The sequence below is a fragment of the Vitis riparia genome, chromosome 1 (assembly GCF_004353265.1).
Source record: "Vitis riparia cultivar Riparia Gloire de Montpellier isolate 1030 chromosome 1, EGFV_Vit.rip_1.0, whole genome shotgun sequence".
Classification (NCBI taxonomy): Eukaryota; Viridiplantae; Streptophyta; class Magnoliopsida; order Vitales; family Vitaceae; genus Vitis; species Vitis riparia.
The window spans coordinates 12,120,028-12,137,470 of record NC_048431.1 but is presented as its reverse complement, the minus strand read 5'-3'; the positions used below and the strand labels follow the sequence as shown (position 1 = coordinate 12,137,470).

Sequence of the window (17,443 nt, the reverse complement as noted above, 5' to 3'; positions counted from 1 at the left end):
TCCATTTCGAGTACTAAAGCGGTTGGGTAAGAATGCTTGTTTGTTAGAGCTCCCTTTAGAGTTGCATTTTAGTCCAATATTTAATGTGGAAGACTTGTATATCTACCATGGCCATCACAACAATGTAAGTGAAGAGTTGGATCTTCAATTACCACCTACTCTTAGCCCACGTCCTAAGATTGAGTATGTTCTTGATGATCAATTTGTGTCTACTCGACGAGGTGGATACCTAAATTTTTTGGTGAAATGGTGAGGAAAACTACACTCTAAGAATACATGGATTACGACAACGAATTTTCAGAAGCTTAACCCCAATCTCTATGAATTGTATCAAACATCTAACTTGTCGAAGTCGAGTTCTTTCAAGTCGGGGGGAATTGATGGGGGAAAGCCTTTTAAAGTTTATTCAAGAAAGAAGGGAAGACCTAAGTAAACTTTAAGTAGGATTATATTAATTAGAATTGAATTGGGGCTGGTATTTGTTGGAGTCTAATTAGGATTAGCTAGTTGAGTTATAATATAATTATAATTTGAGTCATGATAGGTTATTAGAGTCTTAGTAGACTTTGGATGTTATAATTAGAATTAGAATCATAATAGGTTATTAAGAGTCCTAGTAAACTTTTGATTTCTTAGAGAAGCCTATAAATAGGCTAATCAATGTAAATCAAAGGAATGAATTGATGAATAATATTATATTTTCTTTCATTGCAATGTTGCAAGGTTTTCCATCTTTTCTTCATTGTTTTTTATTTCTCTCTATTTCTTATCTTATAATTTTCTCTATTTCCTTATTCCTCTCCTTACACCAAAAAAAATAAAACCCTAGTCCTAATATTATATTTTGTTTCATTGCAAGGTTGCAACCCTCAATGGTGAGACTCCATTGATTTTCTTCTAGGTGAGACTCTTAGAAGACCTTAGTGAGACTCTAAGGTTTTCCATATTTTCTTCAATGTTTCTTATTTTTCTCTTTTTCTTATTTTATAATTTTCTCTACCATAAAATTAATTCCTTGTTCCTCTTCTTACACTAAAAAATAAAATAAAACCCTAGTCCTCCTACCCTTGAGTGTAGGCAACCATCCTAGGGTTGTCCTACATCAGATTCCCTTATAATCTATTATGGTTGACTTAATTTCGCCTCTTCTATAGTACCTAAACTCCTATTTAAGTGGCTGACTCAAATCCACTTCTAGGCACACCATTGGAAACAAGCCTTTTGCAATCTCTTCATCCTTTGATCTATTCTTGAAACCACCTTAGTTTGAGCCATGATTTTCCTAACTGTATTGGCCCCCCATAACTCAATAAGGAAACCAATTACCTAGACCTAAAGAGTAGATGCCTTAAGAGTCTCACTGAAAGGATCAAACTCTTCTCTCCATTTTTTGAAAGACAATAACTTGTTTCTTGATGAAAAAAGGTCTTTCTTCCCACACTTTGGTACAATCCTCATAAGTAGAAAATTTGATGAAGAAAAGGTCATTGCCCAAGTCTATAAAACAAGACTCGAAGTCTTTCATTCAACTTTCATTTTGGAAGAAATGGACTTGAGAGACATTGATTCACCTAAGACTTTACCTATGAGGTAAAGCTTAGCAAAACTCTCACAGCAAGCCAAGTCTTCTTCATCCACAGTAGGTAAATCCTCAAGACTTGGATCTAAGTTAAGACTGGGATTGGGGGCACAAAACTCAACAAGGGCTCTTGAACCGTAGGTAAGGGCGACTTTGAAATCCATTTTAAGGGCAACAATAGAAAGAAAAGAAAACCAACACAGAGCAGTCTTGAAGCTTAGAATTAGTAAAGCACCGAAGGGAGAACAAGTTTTTTGTAATCAACAAAAAGAATACAGGTCAACTGTGAAGGATTAGATTGCTATTAGATGTTTCAATCCACATCTTCCCTTGATAAGTAAGGACAGGGCACGCACAGTAAAAAAACAAAGGTTGCAAGTGCATTAAATTGAAGATGAGAGAACATGTAATAGGCTACATGCATATGCCCTTCGTGCCTACCCAAATACACCCACCCTATCAAGAGACTATCACCTAACTTACACCAAAGTGGACCAAGACCCAGACCCATTATAGAAATAAAATTTCTAATACACTTAAAGAAACTAGACCCAAAAACATCGATCCAGTTCATAAACATAAACATAAAAATGGCCTAAACGAAATCCCACAAGCAAACAACACAAAACAAAATATTATGCACATCATCCATACCCTTCCAATCTCCTAACCTCAACCTTTTGTAGTCGGGGGATGAATTCGAGATACAAAGCATGTATAGAAAGCTATTTTGAAATAAAATTAGAGAAAGAAACTTACCTAGAACAAGCTCTAAACATTTCAAACCCAGATTTGAATTTTACAAAGATCCAAACTCCCACACAACCAAGTGGCTGAAAGTTGAAAGTTGTTTCGGGTCTTTTCCCTTTTCACTATTGTCTTGTAGAGTACATTCAACATCCTAAGTGAAACCTACACATATAGAAACAAAAATGAGACAATACTCCTACGGAATTTAGAATCTATGAGTCATAATCTCACATGGGCTCTGAGAGCTCCAAACATTAAGATAAATTGCCAACAATCAATAGTGTAAATGGAAATCAGAGCAAAAAAACCTAAATTAAAAAATATAGAGAATCCCCATTTCATTATAGATCCCATTTTCAATTGAATCAACCTAGCCAAAGTGATCCAAAACTGAGAACTTGAAGATCCCATTTCCTTTGAATTTGACAAGATGATTAGAGAATTTCTTGAACAAACGTGAACATCGCCCTTTGAAAAGGCATGGATTGTCTTTGCCATCCTTGTTGGAGTCATATTTGTAGTAGGGGTTGCTAATCTTCCATCCCATTCTACTACTAGAAGCCCTAACGTCATTTTCTCTCTCTACTTTTTTAGAGAGAGAAACTCTCCAATCGCTCCCTCATAGAAACCCTTTTTCGATTGAATATTAATGATTATTCGATAAATTGACACATAAGATAAAAAGATTAAAAAAAAAGTTAAATATATCTTATCTTATGTCTACTAAAGTTTAAATTCTGCATCACATGAGTCTAAAAATTTCACATTTATAAATTGGTCAATTATTATTTTAAAAACATTTTATTATTGTAATTTGGTAATTAACTTGATAAAAAGATTAAAGTTAGTTAAATATATTTTATGTAACACTTTCTAATATTTAATAAAATCTACATATTTATTTTATACAAATATAAATACTTGTGAATAAAAGCAATTTACATCATTTTATATATATTCTTCGTCTATCACCTTTCTAGGAAATGTTGATATTATTTTTATCCAGGTTATAACTTAATATTTTTGTTATATTTATTGTATAAAAATCAATTTTTTTTTATCTAAATATATTCTATCTAAACACCTTGATGACACTTTTTGTGCCATAGTACCTTAATTATATTTTTCATATTTTAGTTTTATTTTTTGTACTTAATAACATTTTTTCCTATCTTAATCGAATTCTTTGTATTCTAGTCATATTTTCTATGGATCACATTCATTATACCATGGTCATAATTTTCATAATTTGTTAGTTTAGTCATATTTTTTTGCATGTTAGTCACATTATGCATATCCTAGTTATATTTTTTATATATTGATTACATGATTCATATTTAAATCATAATTTTTATATCTTAGTACCTTAATAAGCTAATAATATTCTTCTTGTTCTTATTCGCATATGTGCTTCCTAGCTGCATTCTTAGACCTATTCTCAATCGATAGATTTGCTTATTTATTTTATAAAATAATTAAGTGTTTGTTTGAATGCGCTTCCTATTTAATATTTTTTAAATTAAAATTTAATTCAAGTTTTTTATATAACATGCCAAAATTCTTGGAGGCTTACATTGGAAAAGTAATAGTTTTAAGAACCTATTAAAAAATTTTACTAGTTCAAATTTTAAAATTTTAAAATTAATTTTTTAAGACATGATAAGTTTTGTACAAAATGTTTTATAGATATTTTTATTTTAAAAATAAAAAAATAGGAAGTATATCCACCTACTTTACAAAATTATATATAGATTAATATTTTAAATTTTTTTCATTGGAAAAATAGTTTGATCAAATGAAGTATTATATTAATGGGTTGAATTTTTGTAATAATATAATTATAATTCATTAAAGGCAGGATCCAGATAGTTATGTTTTTCAGTCATGGAAAATTTGGGCATTTTTCCTGCAAAAGAACTAAATTGAATGCCTTATAGTCGGTTGAAACCAAAACATCTGGGAGTATATATATATATATATATATATATATATATATATATACGCCCGGTGGCCGTTAAATTCAGGGCCCATATGAGTACTTTAGATATTTCTTTAACCCACAAGAGTAGTTTATTTCTTTTAACGCCTTCCATTACACCCACGTGTAGTTATGGCATTTAAAGCCTCACAAGGTGCAGAATGCAAAGAGTGAGGTTCCACGATTCCAACTGGGATGGAACTTGGCTAAGGCCACTGTATACCCATGCCCCAGGTAAACACAGCCGTAGCTCACTGATGCACCACCGTACACGGTGGCATTGGTGTTATATGTCCATATTATAGTTCCTGTTTCTGCGTCCATTCCGTAGAATGGGCCTGAAGGTGCCACGGACCCAGCAAAAACCACACCATTGGCCACCGTAACTGGACCATGTGCAGTTTCATTGCTGGGGTTTGCTGTGGACCACACAATTTCGCCGGTATTTGCGTCCAACGCTACCCATGCCCCAGACGTCGTGGTTTGGTTGGATGGTGCTAGCCTGAAGCTCGCACGATAGCTATTTACTATATTTGTGTAAACCCTTTTTCCGTCTGTAGCTGCACCCCACACTCCTCCTCCTTCCAGACCGCCTGGTCCAGCCACCTGCACCATACACCACATTTCGTAGTTAGTAGTCTACTTCCTTTTAGTAACATGAATATCATTTCTATGGCGACATAATAAATTGAAGTAGAATATGATGCTGATTTTTCTTTGCCATGTTATTTTCAAAAAATATATATATGTTTCTTGGGATCTTCTTCAAGTTGTATCAAATATAGGGTTTTGTTTTGGTTCTAACATTGAACCAAACTATATCACCGGAGTCGCGATCTAGAGCCCACGTATATCCGCTTTTCTGGACAGCAACAACAACATCACGTTTTGTGCCATTTGAAAATATGGTGAGCAGCATTGGAGCTTCTCCGAAGTCAGCGTCCAAGTTAGGTCCAGGAGGACATGTTGGATTATTGGGCACTAGGCATGCAAAATAAAAAACATCATAGCTCTCGAATCTGCGAAACCATCTGATTTTTCCGGAGTCTAATTCCAAGGCAAGAATGGAATCGAAGTGAACATTTGGATCGTCGACGCACTGATCAGGTTGAGAGGGGGTTGTTTGATTATTTCGCCTGGCTTGACACTCTAGCACCTCAGCTGGAGCACTGTATAGGTTTCCAGTTCCAATATAAACAAGACCTCTTTTAATGTCAATGGCAGGGCTACTGCCCCACAAAGCAGCTCCTGAGTAGCCTCCTATTTGGCCACCATTATCTGGAATCATATAGGTTCGCCAGAGTACCTCTCCAGTTCCAATGTCTAGTTTGGCCATGCTACCCCGGAAAGTGCAACATTGTTCAGGAGGTAGGGCTTCCTCTAGTGATGATACGCCAACGTAGAAATCCCTGCCACCAAAATATTTCAAATGAAGATTGTTCATTAATGCGTGATGGGTAGCAATATATTTTGAGCATATTACTGGTGAGAAATGCCAAGCCACAATTGCTTGAAAATAATTAAATATCATCAGAAGCTGTTCATTTCTCTTATGTATGGTTATAGCATGAATGAAAAGAAAGACTAACCCGGAGTAAGGTGTTCCAGACATGGTGATTTGAGATCTGGGATGTGGATCTAGCACGGTGGACCACACCAGCGTCCCCTTTAATCGGTTGACAGCAACAACCACTGCCGGGCCATAGATTCCTATAACGATAAGATCATCAGCTACTGCAGGTGTGGTTCTTGACACAGTTACATTGACTACAATCCCTGTTGGACTAAGCCCTGTGAGCTCCCCTAGATGCCTCCTCCATACAAGAGCACCGTTAAATGCATTCACTGCATACAAATATCCATTCCATGATGGGAAGTAGACTACCCCATCGGCCACCGCTGGGGTAGCAGTTGTGTCATCACCAGTGAAAAATTTCCATTTTAACTGCAATTTGGAAATAAGCACCGGGTTGATGAAGGGTTCGTCATGAATGGAGCGTGATCTTGTGTTACCCAAATCGCCTCCATGGCTGACCCACTAGCATGAATATTCAACATAAAAGATGCCAAATTTGATCAAAATATTAACTAGATAATCTTTATTAGTATTCACTGTAAAGAAAGGATTGGAAAGTAGGAGAACATATATCACTTACGACTGCATCAGCAAGATCCATGACAGTAAATCCACAGAGTACCAGGACACCAACGAGGACAGTGCCATAGTAGTTGTTTTGATTCTGGGGAAGCTCCATTGGCCATGAAGTGGTGATGAGAGGGAAGTGTAGTGTACACTTTCCTTTAAAGTGGGAAAAACATGATTCGTACAATGTACAAAGCAAGGCAGATTGCCATAATTTCTCTGGTGGCCCACTGATTTCAAATGAAAAGGGGTAAGTTTCTTTGAATGTTTGATTTTCTGCACTTGCTTCTTGTAGGGCGCCATATAATTTCTCTTTGCAAAATAAATCGTGATTGTGTTGTGTCTTATGGGAGAGGATATGAAGGGTGTCGTCATCAATCTGCATTCTTCATATGAACTATGTAATGATAATTACGTTAGATTGGGAGCTTAAATTGAACAGAATTCTGGGAAAAGAAGCCACCAATCTAACTAAATATTGAAAAGGAATGATCCGGTTCAGTTGATCGAGAGTATATATACTGCATGCATCAAAGTAAACACAATGGGAGTTAATATTGTTAGCTTCGATTAGAATCAGAAGTCTGTATAGTAAGATTAAATATTAGATAATTTCATTTTCTCGTTTACAGTTTCTTTCTAGATTCTCGTGTAATAGGGAGGTTAAAGCAGAAGGATTCAAATCAAAGGGTTTTCCAAAAATAGAGAATGATGGGTTGGAAGTGGAGAACAGAAAACAAAAGGCGACGTGAATTCGGATGGTCCGGAACTGCTCTGTGTGATCGTTATTAGACAATAAAGTTAGAAAGTCTGCCGCTTTACCTGGAATAAGTTGTGAGTAATAAATCGAGGGTAGTAACGAGTGAATCAATGGCCATTAATTTTGGGATTCAGATTGCTCATAATGCCCCGTTAATCTGCCAGGGGACAGAGCCAGACTGAGGTGCATTTCTCAGTTAGTATTCATGGGTTTTTATTTATTTATTTATTTTTATTTCACGACAATTTAAAATAATAATTTAGAATATACAATGATAAAAAATATTTATAAAATGGTATCCCAAATCATCCCCCGAAGGGACGTTTGTCCTTCAATGAATAAAATCACAATAATCATGTTTTTATTTTATTTTAAATTTTTATCTAATTTCGAAGTTTCAAATGGAATATTAAGAATCAAATCCAACGCATCAAACCACAACTAATGTGAACTAAATACAATATAAAAACCCAAATAACAACCATAACAAGTAGTGTCATACATTTCAGCAACCAAAACAATGGATTTGACCCTTCCATAGAAAAACTCCATCACCGATCTTTTCCACCGCCAAAAAATGTTTTAAAACCAATCCAAAATAGTAGGAAAAAAAAAAAAAAACAGAACCAAAAATGGGGAGGGAAGAAAAGAAATCAACAAAACATCCTTTCTTCCTTTATTATTATACAAATTCACATACACATTCGTAACAAAGTTTTCTTAGGCATTATCTATGATTATGTTTGGAACTACCCGAGAAGAGTTTTTTTGACCCTATTTGATTGTGTAATTTATAAATTATTTATAAATTTTTTTAATACCATTTGATTGTTGTTCTTTGAAATTAAACTGTTTTAATAACACAAAGCCAACTAGAGAACAACTTTTAGAAAATAAATAAAAGTTGTTTTCAACTATTTTTAGAAACAAAACAAAAACTTAGAAATTTTTTAAAAATTGTAAAAATAAAAATAAAATTGAACATGATATCATTCTTGATTTCTCTCCACGATTTAATATTGATACTGAAAATCTTGAAATACGGTTTTTCTTTAAAAAAAAAAGGCTTTTAGCTTTTCTAAATTTTTTTTAAACAAATAAATTTCAAATCAAATTATATTTGATATATAAAATTTATTAATTTTCAAAAATAATTTGAAACTCAAAAATTGATTTAATTAATACTAAAAAAATCATGGGACTTAATAATATTAGTAAGTCATAGACCAAAATTTATTTTAAATGTTTGGGTTAGTTTATATATGTATATATATCAAATTAAGTAAAACTTAATATGTTGAATTCATTAACAAGTATAATAATTTAAAAAATAATTTAAAATTCAAATAATTATCCAATCAATACCAAAAATTTGTGACAAAAAATTGACCTAAAATGATTTCATTGTTTCTTTTTTACATATAATAATTATTTTCTTCAAATTAAATAAGACTTAGAGGGTATTTGTTTGTTTTTTTTTCTTTAACTTTTTGTCGAAAGTAATTTATTTTCAAACTTTAGGTTGTTTGTTTTTTTACATTTTCATCACTTATTATAAATTTTTTACTAAATTAAAAAAACTAAAATATTTTATTTTTTCTAAATGGAAAAAGTAATATATTAATTTTTCTTTACTTTTTAATGGTTAATAGAAATAAAATACTATAAAAACAAATAACCTAATACTTAATACTATTAAGTATTAAAGTTATATTTAGAATCAAATAAAAAAAGAAACACAACCTCAATGTATTAAATTCATTAATAAGTTTAGCAATTTTTAAAAATAATTTTTAATTTTTTTTAGATTTAATGAAATAATTACTAAGTTTCAATTAGAACATTTAATTGTTTAAAATTATATATTTATTTTTATAAGATTTGGTTATTAATTCATTTTCCATGCTATAACACTTAAATTGGAAACTTTTGAAAGCCTTCTTAAATTTATATTTAATTTAAACCAAAAAATAAAATTAAGAAAAAAACTAATGAGATGATAATTTGTACCTCTCAACCTGACTTAATTAAGTAAATCTTGATATTTGTAATTCATCTTAGATAAATGTTAAATATAAAAAATGATTTACTGAGTGGGTGTCTGATAAATCAACTTAATAACTTAAAATGATATAATAACTTAATTTAAATCATTAAGTAAATTAAGTATATTTAATCAAATAATTTAATGGCATTACTTAAAATAAAAAATGATTTTAAATAAAAAATAAAAAATAATTTTAAATAATATATAAAAACTAATTGAACATTAACTGAATATGTCCCACAAAACCAAACTAAAAAAATCATTAAGGGTTGAAAATTTAACCATAATGACTTCTTGAATACCTAAAAAAATTTCTCCATCTTCTTATTACTAATTCAAATACTAGAGCAGCTGTGATCTATAAATAAACAAATAAAATATGTAAAATAGATCATCATTTTTAATGGGGGTGGTAGAAAAATGATACAAATTTTCATATTTTAAAATTACATATATATTGCATCAATTTTTAATAAAAAAATATTTGAACAATTTTTGAAAAGAATTAAAAATAATAATAAATTTTTAACAAGTTTATTAATTTTTTTCTTGAAAAAAAGGAAATTGAGATTTTTTAAAGAATTTTAATAATTTGTGAGATTTTTTCAAATATAAATATTATATTATCACTGAAGTATAAGTAACTTGATGGTCACAGCAAGTTTCACTTACTCACAACAGACCTCTACTAAAATATAAATGGTTAAAAGGAATGAGAAAGAGTGACCTATTATTTCTAATATAAAGCATTAAGCATAAAAGTATTTCCGCACACTCATCTAAAATAATTAAAAAATAAAAATCTCTAAAAAATAATTCAAATTTTATGCATAGTCAAAAGTAATAGCTAAAATGATCAAAATAGTACTTAAATAGTCTATAATATATTTGACTAAAAAAAACGTATGAAACACTAATTATTTTTAGACAACTGCTTAAAATTTGTATTTTATAAACTCGATTCCTATTTTATAATTTTTTTTTGATAAATGAGAACACACCTTTCCATAAACACTAACCGTCATAATGTGAATATTTAAATAATAAAATCTTACAATATAACTATATAATTCAGTTATGGAATTAAACCTCAAGTTTTTAAAATTTTAAAAAATATCATAATTAAACTAGAAATAAATCTACCATTAAAAAATTATTTAATAAAATATTGAATATGAAATTATAAAAATTAATCTGTATAAACAAATAAAATTTGAAAAAAAATTATATTCGACATACTCCATGAATGGAAAATAGATTATGTATGAGAAAAAAAAATTGAATAAAAAAAGGAAAAGAAAAAAAAATATTATTAAATAATTTCTATTTAATTTGAGGGGCACGGGGCTTTGCTCCTATTCACACCTTTATACCATTCAACGATCTATATATATATATATATATATATATATATATATATATAATGAAATATTAATTTAAAAATAATGAATTATGAACTCCGCATTTCAGCTCATGCGCTTCCACTCGATGGCGAACTCGATTTTTATTTGAAAATGATTTTATTTATTGAAAATGACTTGGAATCGCCACTTATTTTTGTTTTATTTTTAAAAAGGTAAACAAAATAAAAAAGAAAACTCTAAGTGTGACTCCTTATTTTGGAAAATGTCGTATGTGAAAAACCGGATCAGGCTCGGGGGTCAGGTTATTTATCGGAAAGGAACGGTAAAAACCGTAGTACCCCTCCCTAAAATCTGGTCTCTACTAATGAAATGAAGCTGACGTAGCAATCAATAGGAAAATCAATGAATACTCAAATCGATCATGCACATATGGGAATCATAACATGTATAGAGAATGACCAAAATGGGAGTGGATGCGTACCTGGGCCACGAACGAGCATTGCGCTATCATAAAAATGGGGTCAGTGTACAATAAAGAGCACAAAACATATCACATGCATCACCAAACAGAAATTAAAATTGTTCGAGAGAAAACTGGATTTTTGAAATTTATTTTAAAATTGGAGTCTTAGAGATTATTTGAAAATTGGAGTTTTAGAGATTATTTGAAAATTGGATTTTTAGAAATTAAATGTAAGAATGAGAATTTTAGAAATAAAATTTGAAAGAAATTGGAATTTTGAAAATTATTTGAGAGTTTGGGATTTTAAGAAAATTAAATTACGAAAATTGAGACGTTGAAAATTAAATTTTTAAATAAATCAGAATTGAAAATTATTTGAGAAGTAGAAATTATGAAAATTGAATTATAAAAATTGGAAATCTTGGAAATCATTCGAAGGCAGAATTTTCAAAAATAAATGAATAAAATGATAATAATAATGATAATCATAAATAAGTAACAGAATAAATGCGAGAATTGGAATATTGGAAAATGAAAATTAAGTTTGAAAATTGGAAAATTGGAATTTCAGATAACTAAATTTAGAAATCAGAATTTTGAAGAATTATTTAAAGACGAAGTTTTAAATAAATGAATAAGTGAATAAATAAATTAATGGAATAATAATAATGACGAAATAATAATGATTTGATAAATAATTGTGAAAGTTAGGATTTCAGAAATTGGAAATTGAACTTAGGGATTCGAAATTTAAAGAATTATTTAAGGATGAAATTTTAAATAAATGAACAAGTGAATAAATAAATGAATAGAATAATGAAAATAATAACGATTGGATAAATAATTACGAATATGAGAATTTTGGAAATTGGAAATTGAATTTAGAGATTGGAAATTTGAATAATTATTTTAGAAAGAAGATTTTAAATAAATGGATAAGTGAATAAGTAAATGAATGAAATAACGAAAATAATAAAGATTGGATAACTAATTACAAAGATGAGAATTTTGGAAATTGGAAATCGAATTTAGAGATTGTAAATTTGAAGAATTATTAAGAGAAGGGATTTTAAATAAATTGACAAGTGAATAAGTAAATGAATGGAATAACGAAAATAATAAAGATTGAATAAATAATTGCGAAAAGTAGAATTTTAGAAATTGGAAATTGAATTTAGAGATCGGAAATTCGAAAGATTATTTAGAGATGAATTAAATAAATAAATAAGTGAATAAATAAATGAATAGAATAATAATAATGACGAAATAATAAAGATTAGTAAATAATTGCGAAAAATAGAATTTTAGAGATTGAAGATTGAAAATTGGAAAAATTATATAGAGATGAGATTTTAAATATATGAATAAGTGAATAAATAAATAAATGGGATAATAGTAATAACGAAAATAATCATTAAACAAATGAATGTGAATATTGGAATTTTTTAGATTGGAAATTAAATTTGGAAAACGGAATTTTGAAAAATTGAACTTTAATGATTGGAATTTTTTTAAAATAAATAAATAAATGGAATGATAATAATAATAATAACAAGAGTAATATTTAAAAGAATGAATGTGAATAATAGAATTTTTTAGATTGAAAATTAAATTTGGAAGATGAATTTTTTAAAAAAAATTGTTTAAAGATTGGAATTTTTTAAATAAATAAATAAATCGAATAATGAAAATAATAACGAAAATAATAATGATTAAATAAATAAGTGTGAAAAATTGGAATTGTGGGAATTGGAAATTAAATTCGGAAATCGGAATTTTGAAAAATTATTTGAAAGTGAAAATTTGAGGATTAAGTCTAAGAAAAGGGAATTTTCAAGATTTATTAGAGAATGAAATTTTTGAAGATTTGATTTGAAAGGAAATGGAGTTTCAAAAATTTATTTGAAGGTGACATTTTAAAAAAGATTAAATTCGGAATTGTGGAATTTTGTTGGATAATTAAATTTAAAATTTTGAATCTTGGAGAATTAGACCTAAAATTCGAACCTTAGAAAATTATTTCAAGAATGGAAACTTGGAAAATTGAATTAAAAAAAACGAAGTTTAGGTAAATTGAATTTCCAGGAATCAAAGTTTTATAAACTCAATTTAAAATCAAATTTTAGGAAATTATTTCGAAAATGGTATTTTGTATAATTAAATTTAAAAATGGAGTTTTGGAAAATTGAATTTTCGAGAATTAAAGTTTTATAAACTAAACTTTGAAAATTGGAATTTCGGAAAAGGATTTAAAATTTGGAATATATGACTAGAAAGTGAATTTTGAAAGGTTATTTGAGGATGGAATTTTTATAAAAAATTGCATTTGTATCATAAAAAAAAATGAAAACTTAAGAGGGCCAAATGTTTGGTCTATTGGGGTTTTCACCAAACGGACATAGGCTTAGAGTAATTTAATAAAAGAAAAACAACATGCCAAGTAGCCTGTAGTGAAGCCCAATCATACATAGTTTGCCCTTTTTCTCTTTTCAAACTCTCCTCCTCAACTAAACGAATACCCTTATCAAATATCTCCTCCATGTTTTTGTCTTCCTCCGCAAGCCACTACCCGCTCCCTTATTCATCACTCAGGGAAGATGTCATCCTCAACCACCACCATGGCCAGTCATGCTCTTTGCCACACGTCCATGCAGCTGGTTTTTCTCCAGAAAGAGGTCCCCCCACTTCAAGAAAATGGAAAAAATCTCTCTCGGGTGGTCCCAAAACAAAAGAAAAAACTATTGGTTTTTGCAGGGGTCTACAATTATGCTAATGATTGTATGAGAAAAAAAAAATGGAATAAAACAAAGAAAAGAAAAAAAAATTATTAAATAATTTCTATTTAATTTGAGAGGCACGGGGCTTTGCTCCTATTCACACCTTTATACCATTCAACGATATATATATATATATAATGAAATATTAATTTAAAAATAATGAATTTTATAGGTGATAAATAAAATAGAAGTAAAAAAGAAAATAAAAGGAAAGAAAACATCAATTTTTTTATCAAAAAATTTTAAAATAATTTTTGAGAAAAAAATATTAAAAAATGACAAAAACTTTAAATAATTTCAGTAATTTTGTAGTAAAAAAATCTAAAAGTTTTTTAAGAAACTTATTAATTACATTAATAATTTGTAAGAATTTTTTTAAATATATATATATATCTTGAGTAATAGAGCTTTTAATTGAAGAATTATCATCATATATTAATATAAATATTATTTCACCACTAAAATATAATAACCCTAGAGTTTAGATGGGGTCACAATAAAGCATAGGTATGTGATGTTGATGTCTTGTCATTTTCTCCACTCCATGCAAAATAATCAACTTTTTAGTATGTAAGTGTATTGTCCTAACCTAAACATTGTTAGTAATTCTCAGTAATAAAAGAGAATAATAAACATAAAAAAACATCATCTTTGTTTTCTAGGAATTTAAGAAATACAAGAAGACTCTTAACGTGAATTGTTCTTCAAGGCTCAAAGTAATTCGCATCAATATGCATCAATTTACCAAGTTATAGAAAATTATGCAATAGATGTTTATAAATATAAGGGCGTTTGATAAATTGTTTGTAAAAACATTTTTCAAATAATAAAAAATAAAAAATTATTTTGATAGGTTGTTTTTAAAAATAATTTTTATTTTAGAAAAAAAATTATATTAAATTTATATAATATTAGTTAAATTCAATTTAAGTCTTATTAAAAATATTGAAAATATATAGTTTTGTAATTACAAATAAATTGAAAAAAAATAAATAGTGATAAATAAGGTTTTTGGAGAGTTTTTAAAAAAGATATATTTTTTTAAATAAAAATAAAAAACTTGTTTGGATAAGTTGTTTTTTAAAATAATTTTTATATTTTGATTTGGTAAAAGTAGTTGTGAAACCAAGGTTTGGTTAATCTTGATTTTGATGATAACAAAACAAAGTTTAGAACTAATGATTATATTTCAAGTGTGATTAGGTAAGATGATTTCTAAAGTGGCAATCACAAAGACAAATCAAGTCAAGGAGAAATCATGAAGAAGAAGACCTCCTCAAAGAGAAGTGTTTTCCAAGACCCAAGCTTCATAAGATCTCTTTGTAAGGTTGTTGGTGCATTAGGATTTTCATGCATTACATTCTTTACTTATGCACCAAAATCATCCAAGAGTTATTTTATTTTAAATATTTAAAGAATTGGATGATTTCATGTTTTCGACTAAAACCTTGTGTTAAATGTTTTTCAAACTTGTTTTAAAAGGTTTTAAGTTGAAAAAGTTGTGTAGACCCCCATATGGGGCTCGGTTTTTTGTCATATCCCAGCAATTCATTCTTACCAGGTGGAGGCTCCTCAATAAGCCACTTGTCGGCTCGTGGATGGCTGCTAGGGAATTAGGCTAGTGGTTTGGAGGACCAATGAGAGGTCGACACGTGGCAAGAAGATTCCAAAGAATCTGCGGAAGCCGTTGTAGAGGAGCGTATTCTGTTACCTGTAGCAGGCCAGCTGCAAGGGGGGCAGAGAGCTTTAGAGAGAGGAAGAGATTTTTCTGGAGAGGATTCCTGGAGCGGAGAGGAGTTTTGGTGCCAAGGACGGGAGCAGACTGGTTTTGTGGGTGAGTTTGAGAGGAAAATAGAGGAGGAAGAGAAGTGGAAGGCCCTGGTGAGTTGAGTTTAAAAATCACGGGAAAACGACTCGAAGGTAACCAGAGTGAGAGAGAAAGAGTTGTACATGTGAAGAAAAGAAGAAGGTCTGTTGGTTCATTAATTTGGTTGATTTCAGAGGAGGATTTAGGGCGTTTGAAACAGAGCAACCCAGAGCCAAGCTGGTCTTGCTTGTAAGGAGGCAACCTACAGGTATGAACATTAGACATTTCGTCCTCCATCACTTTCTTATCATCTTGATTATTGAATGTTGACCGTCGTTTAGTCATTTCTGTTGATTCCTGAACGTTGATTGCTGATTGATGTTCAAGGAGCCTAGTTTTAACTCGTATTTAAACTCCTCTTGATGTTTTAGCTCTAGTTACAAGCATTAGTTTATTGATTTGGTGTGGATTGCTTATTTTCGTTGAACTTAGTCCTCTGTACACATGCTCTGTTCTTGAGTTTTCCCTTGTTTCATTGATCCCACCTGTTAAGAGCCCATGGATGTTACCTGAAATAGGGCCCTGTACAGTCATGCGTTTCATGTCCTCCTATTTGCTCAATCCTCGGTGTTCACTCTAATTGTTGTCATTGGCTGTTTATTTCCTATATTTGTGTCGTGGTTGGTCGATTGATCTAGGGGTTAGAAAAAAAAAATGTATGAAGCTATGCTTGTGGTAATTGTTGCTGCTGTGGAGAAATCAAGCAGATGGGCCTTTGGATGCTGGGGAGGAAATGAACATCACTACACTGAAATCACGTTTCGAAGTCAACGGTATTCCTTTGAGGGATTGCAGTCAGCTTCAAGGTACTCTGTTTAAGAAAGTCTGATTATCGAATCTGGATGGATTGGAGAGAGGTCTGAGTGTCCACTAGATGCAACAGAACTAAATTAGAGCTTGAGAAGATGAATCTCGGGCATTGAGGGGTCTCTCTTTGGTTGGTTCATCCTTGCATAATAGCACTGAAACCTAGAGGTTTTCTGCTGGAAGTGGCTACGTATTGAATGAGCAATCAAGGCTGTAGTTAACTCTCACATGAGTTCATCATTTGGGAACTCATCCAATTCTATTCCTGGAACGGGACGTTCTAATCTTGGTCCGATTTCTGAGGACGTGAATAACACAGTTTTGAACAGTGCAGCAAATTCTGGGCCGAGTGTTGGGGCGAGTTCGTTGGCTACAGATGCCAACTCGACACTTTCAAGAGGTCCTCACTTGCAGAGAAGTGGATAAAACACCTTCAGAACATGCAAGCCTTGTAGGCCTGAATGATGTGGCTGATGAGTTCTTTGATGTTCCAAAACCATCAGATTCTGACCTGGTTGAAAATGGTTGACCTTCTGATTTTGGTTCAGAAATGTACTCTCAGGACATTCGGCATCCTACGTTATCTACTGCTGTTGGTTTTGTAAAAAAAAAATCGCATGATCTTGCAATTCAGAAGAGAGGTTATATGGACTTAGAAAGAGAGAAATGGTGAGGAGGCATTCCATTCATCTTGCTGCAATCCCAGGGCAAAGATAATGCCAATTGATGAACGGTGCTGCCATAATTGTTCAAAAATTGAAATCTAAAGTATTCATTGGAGGCTCTACCTTCCTAAAGTCACGTTGCATCAGCTTGAAGAACTCAAGATCGCGGACACTGATTAATCAGAGTTTAAATTGGCAGCACCAGCTTGGCAAAAATCCGAAAGTTGACCTTGACATAAAAAC

General features: G+C 30.6%; 1 protein-coding gene across 1 annotated transcript; it reads right to left on the bottom strand.

Annotated features, from left to right (window-relative positions):
• Nucleotides 1–4,454: 4,454 nt before the first annotated feature.
• Nucleotides 4,455–6,197, bottom strand: LOC117920225 (polyvinylalcohol dehydrogenase-like). The gene is made up of 4 exons (XM_034837635.1): nt 6,193–6,197; nt 5,897–6,118; nt 5,113–5,716; nt 4,455–4,913 (listed from the first exon to the last, which is right to left on the bottom strand). The coding sequence occupies exons 1-4, from the start codon at nt 6,195–6,197 to the stop codon at nt 4,455–4,457; spliced, it is 1,290 nt and encodes a 429-aa protein (XP_034693526.1).
• Between the last annotated feature and the right edge of the window lie 11,246 nt (nt 6,198–17,443).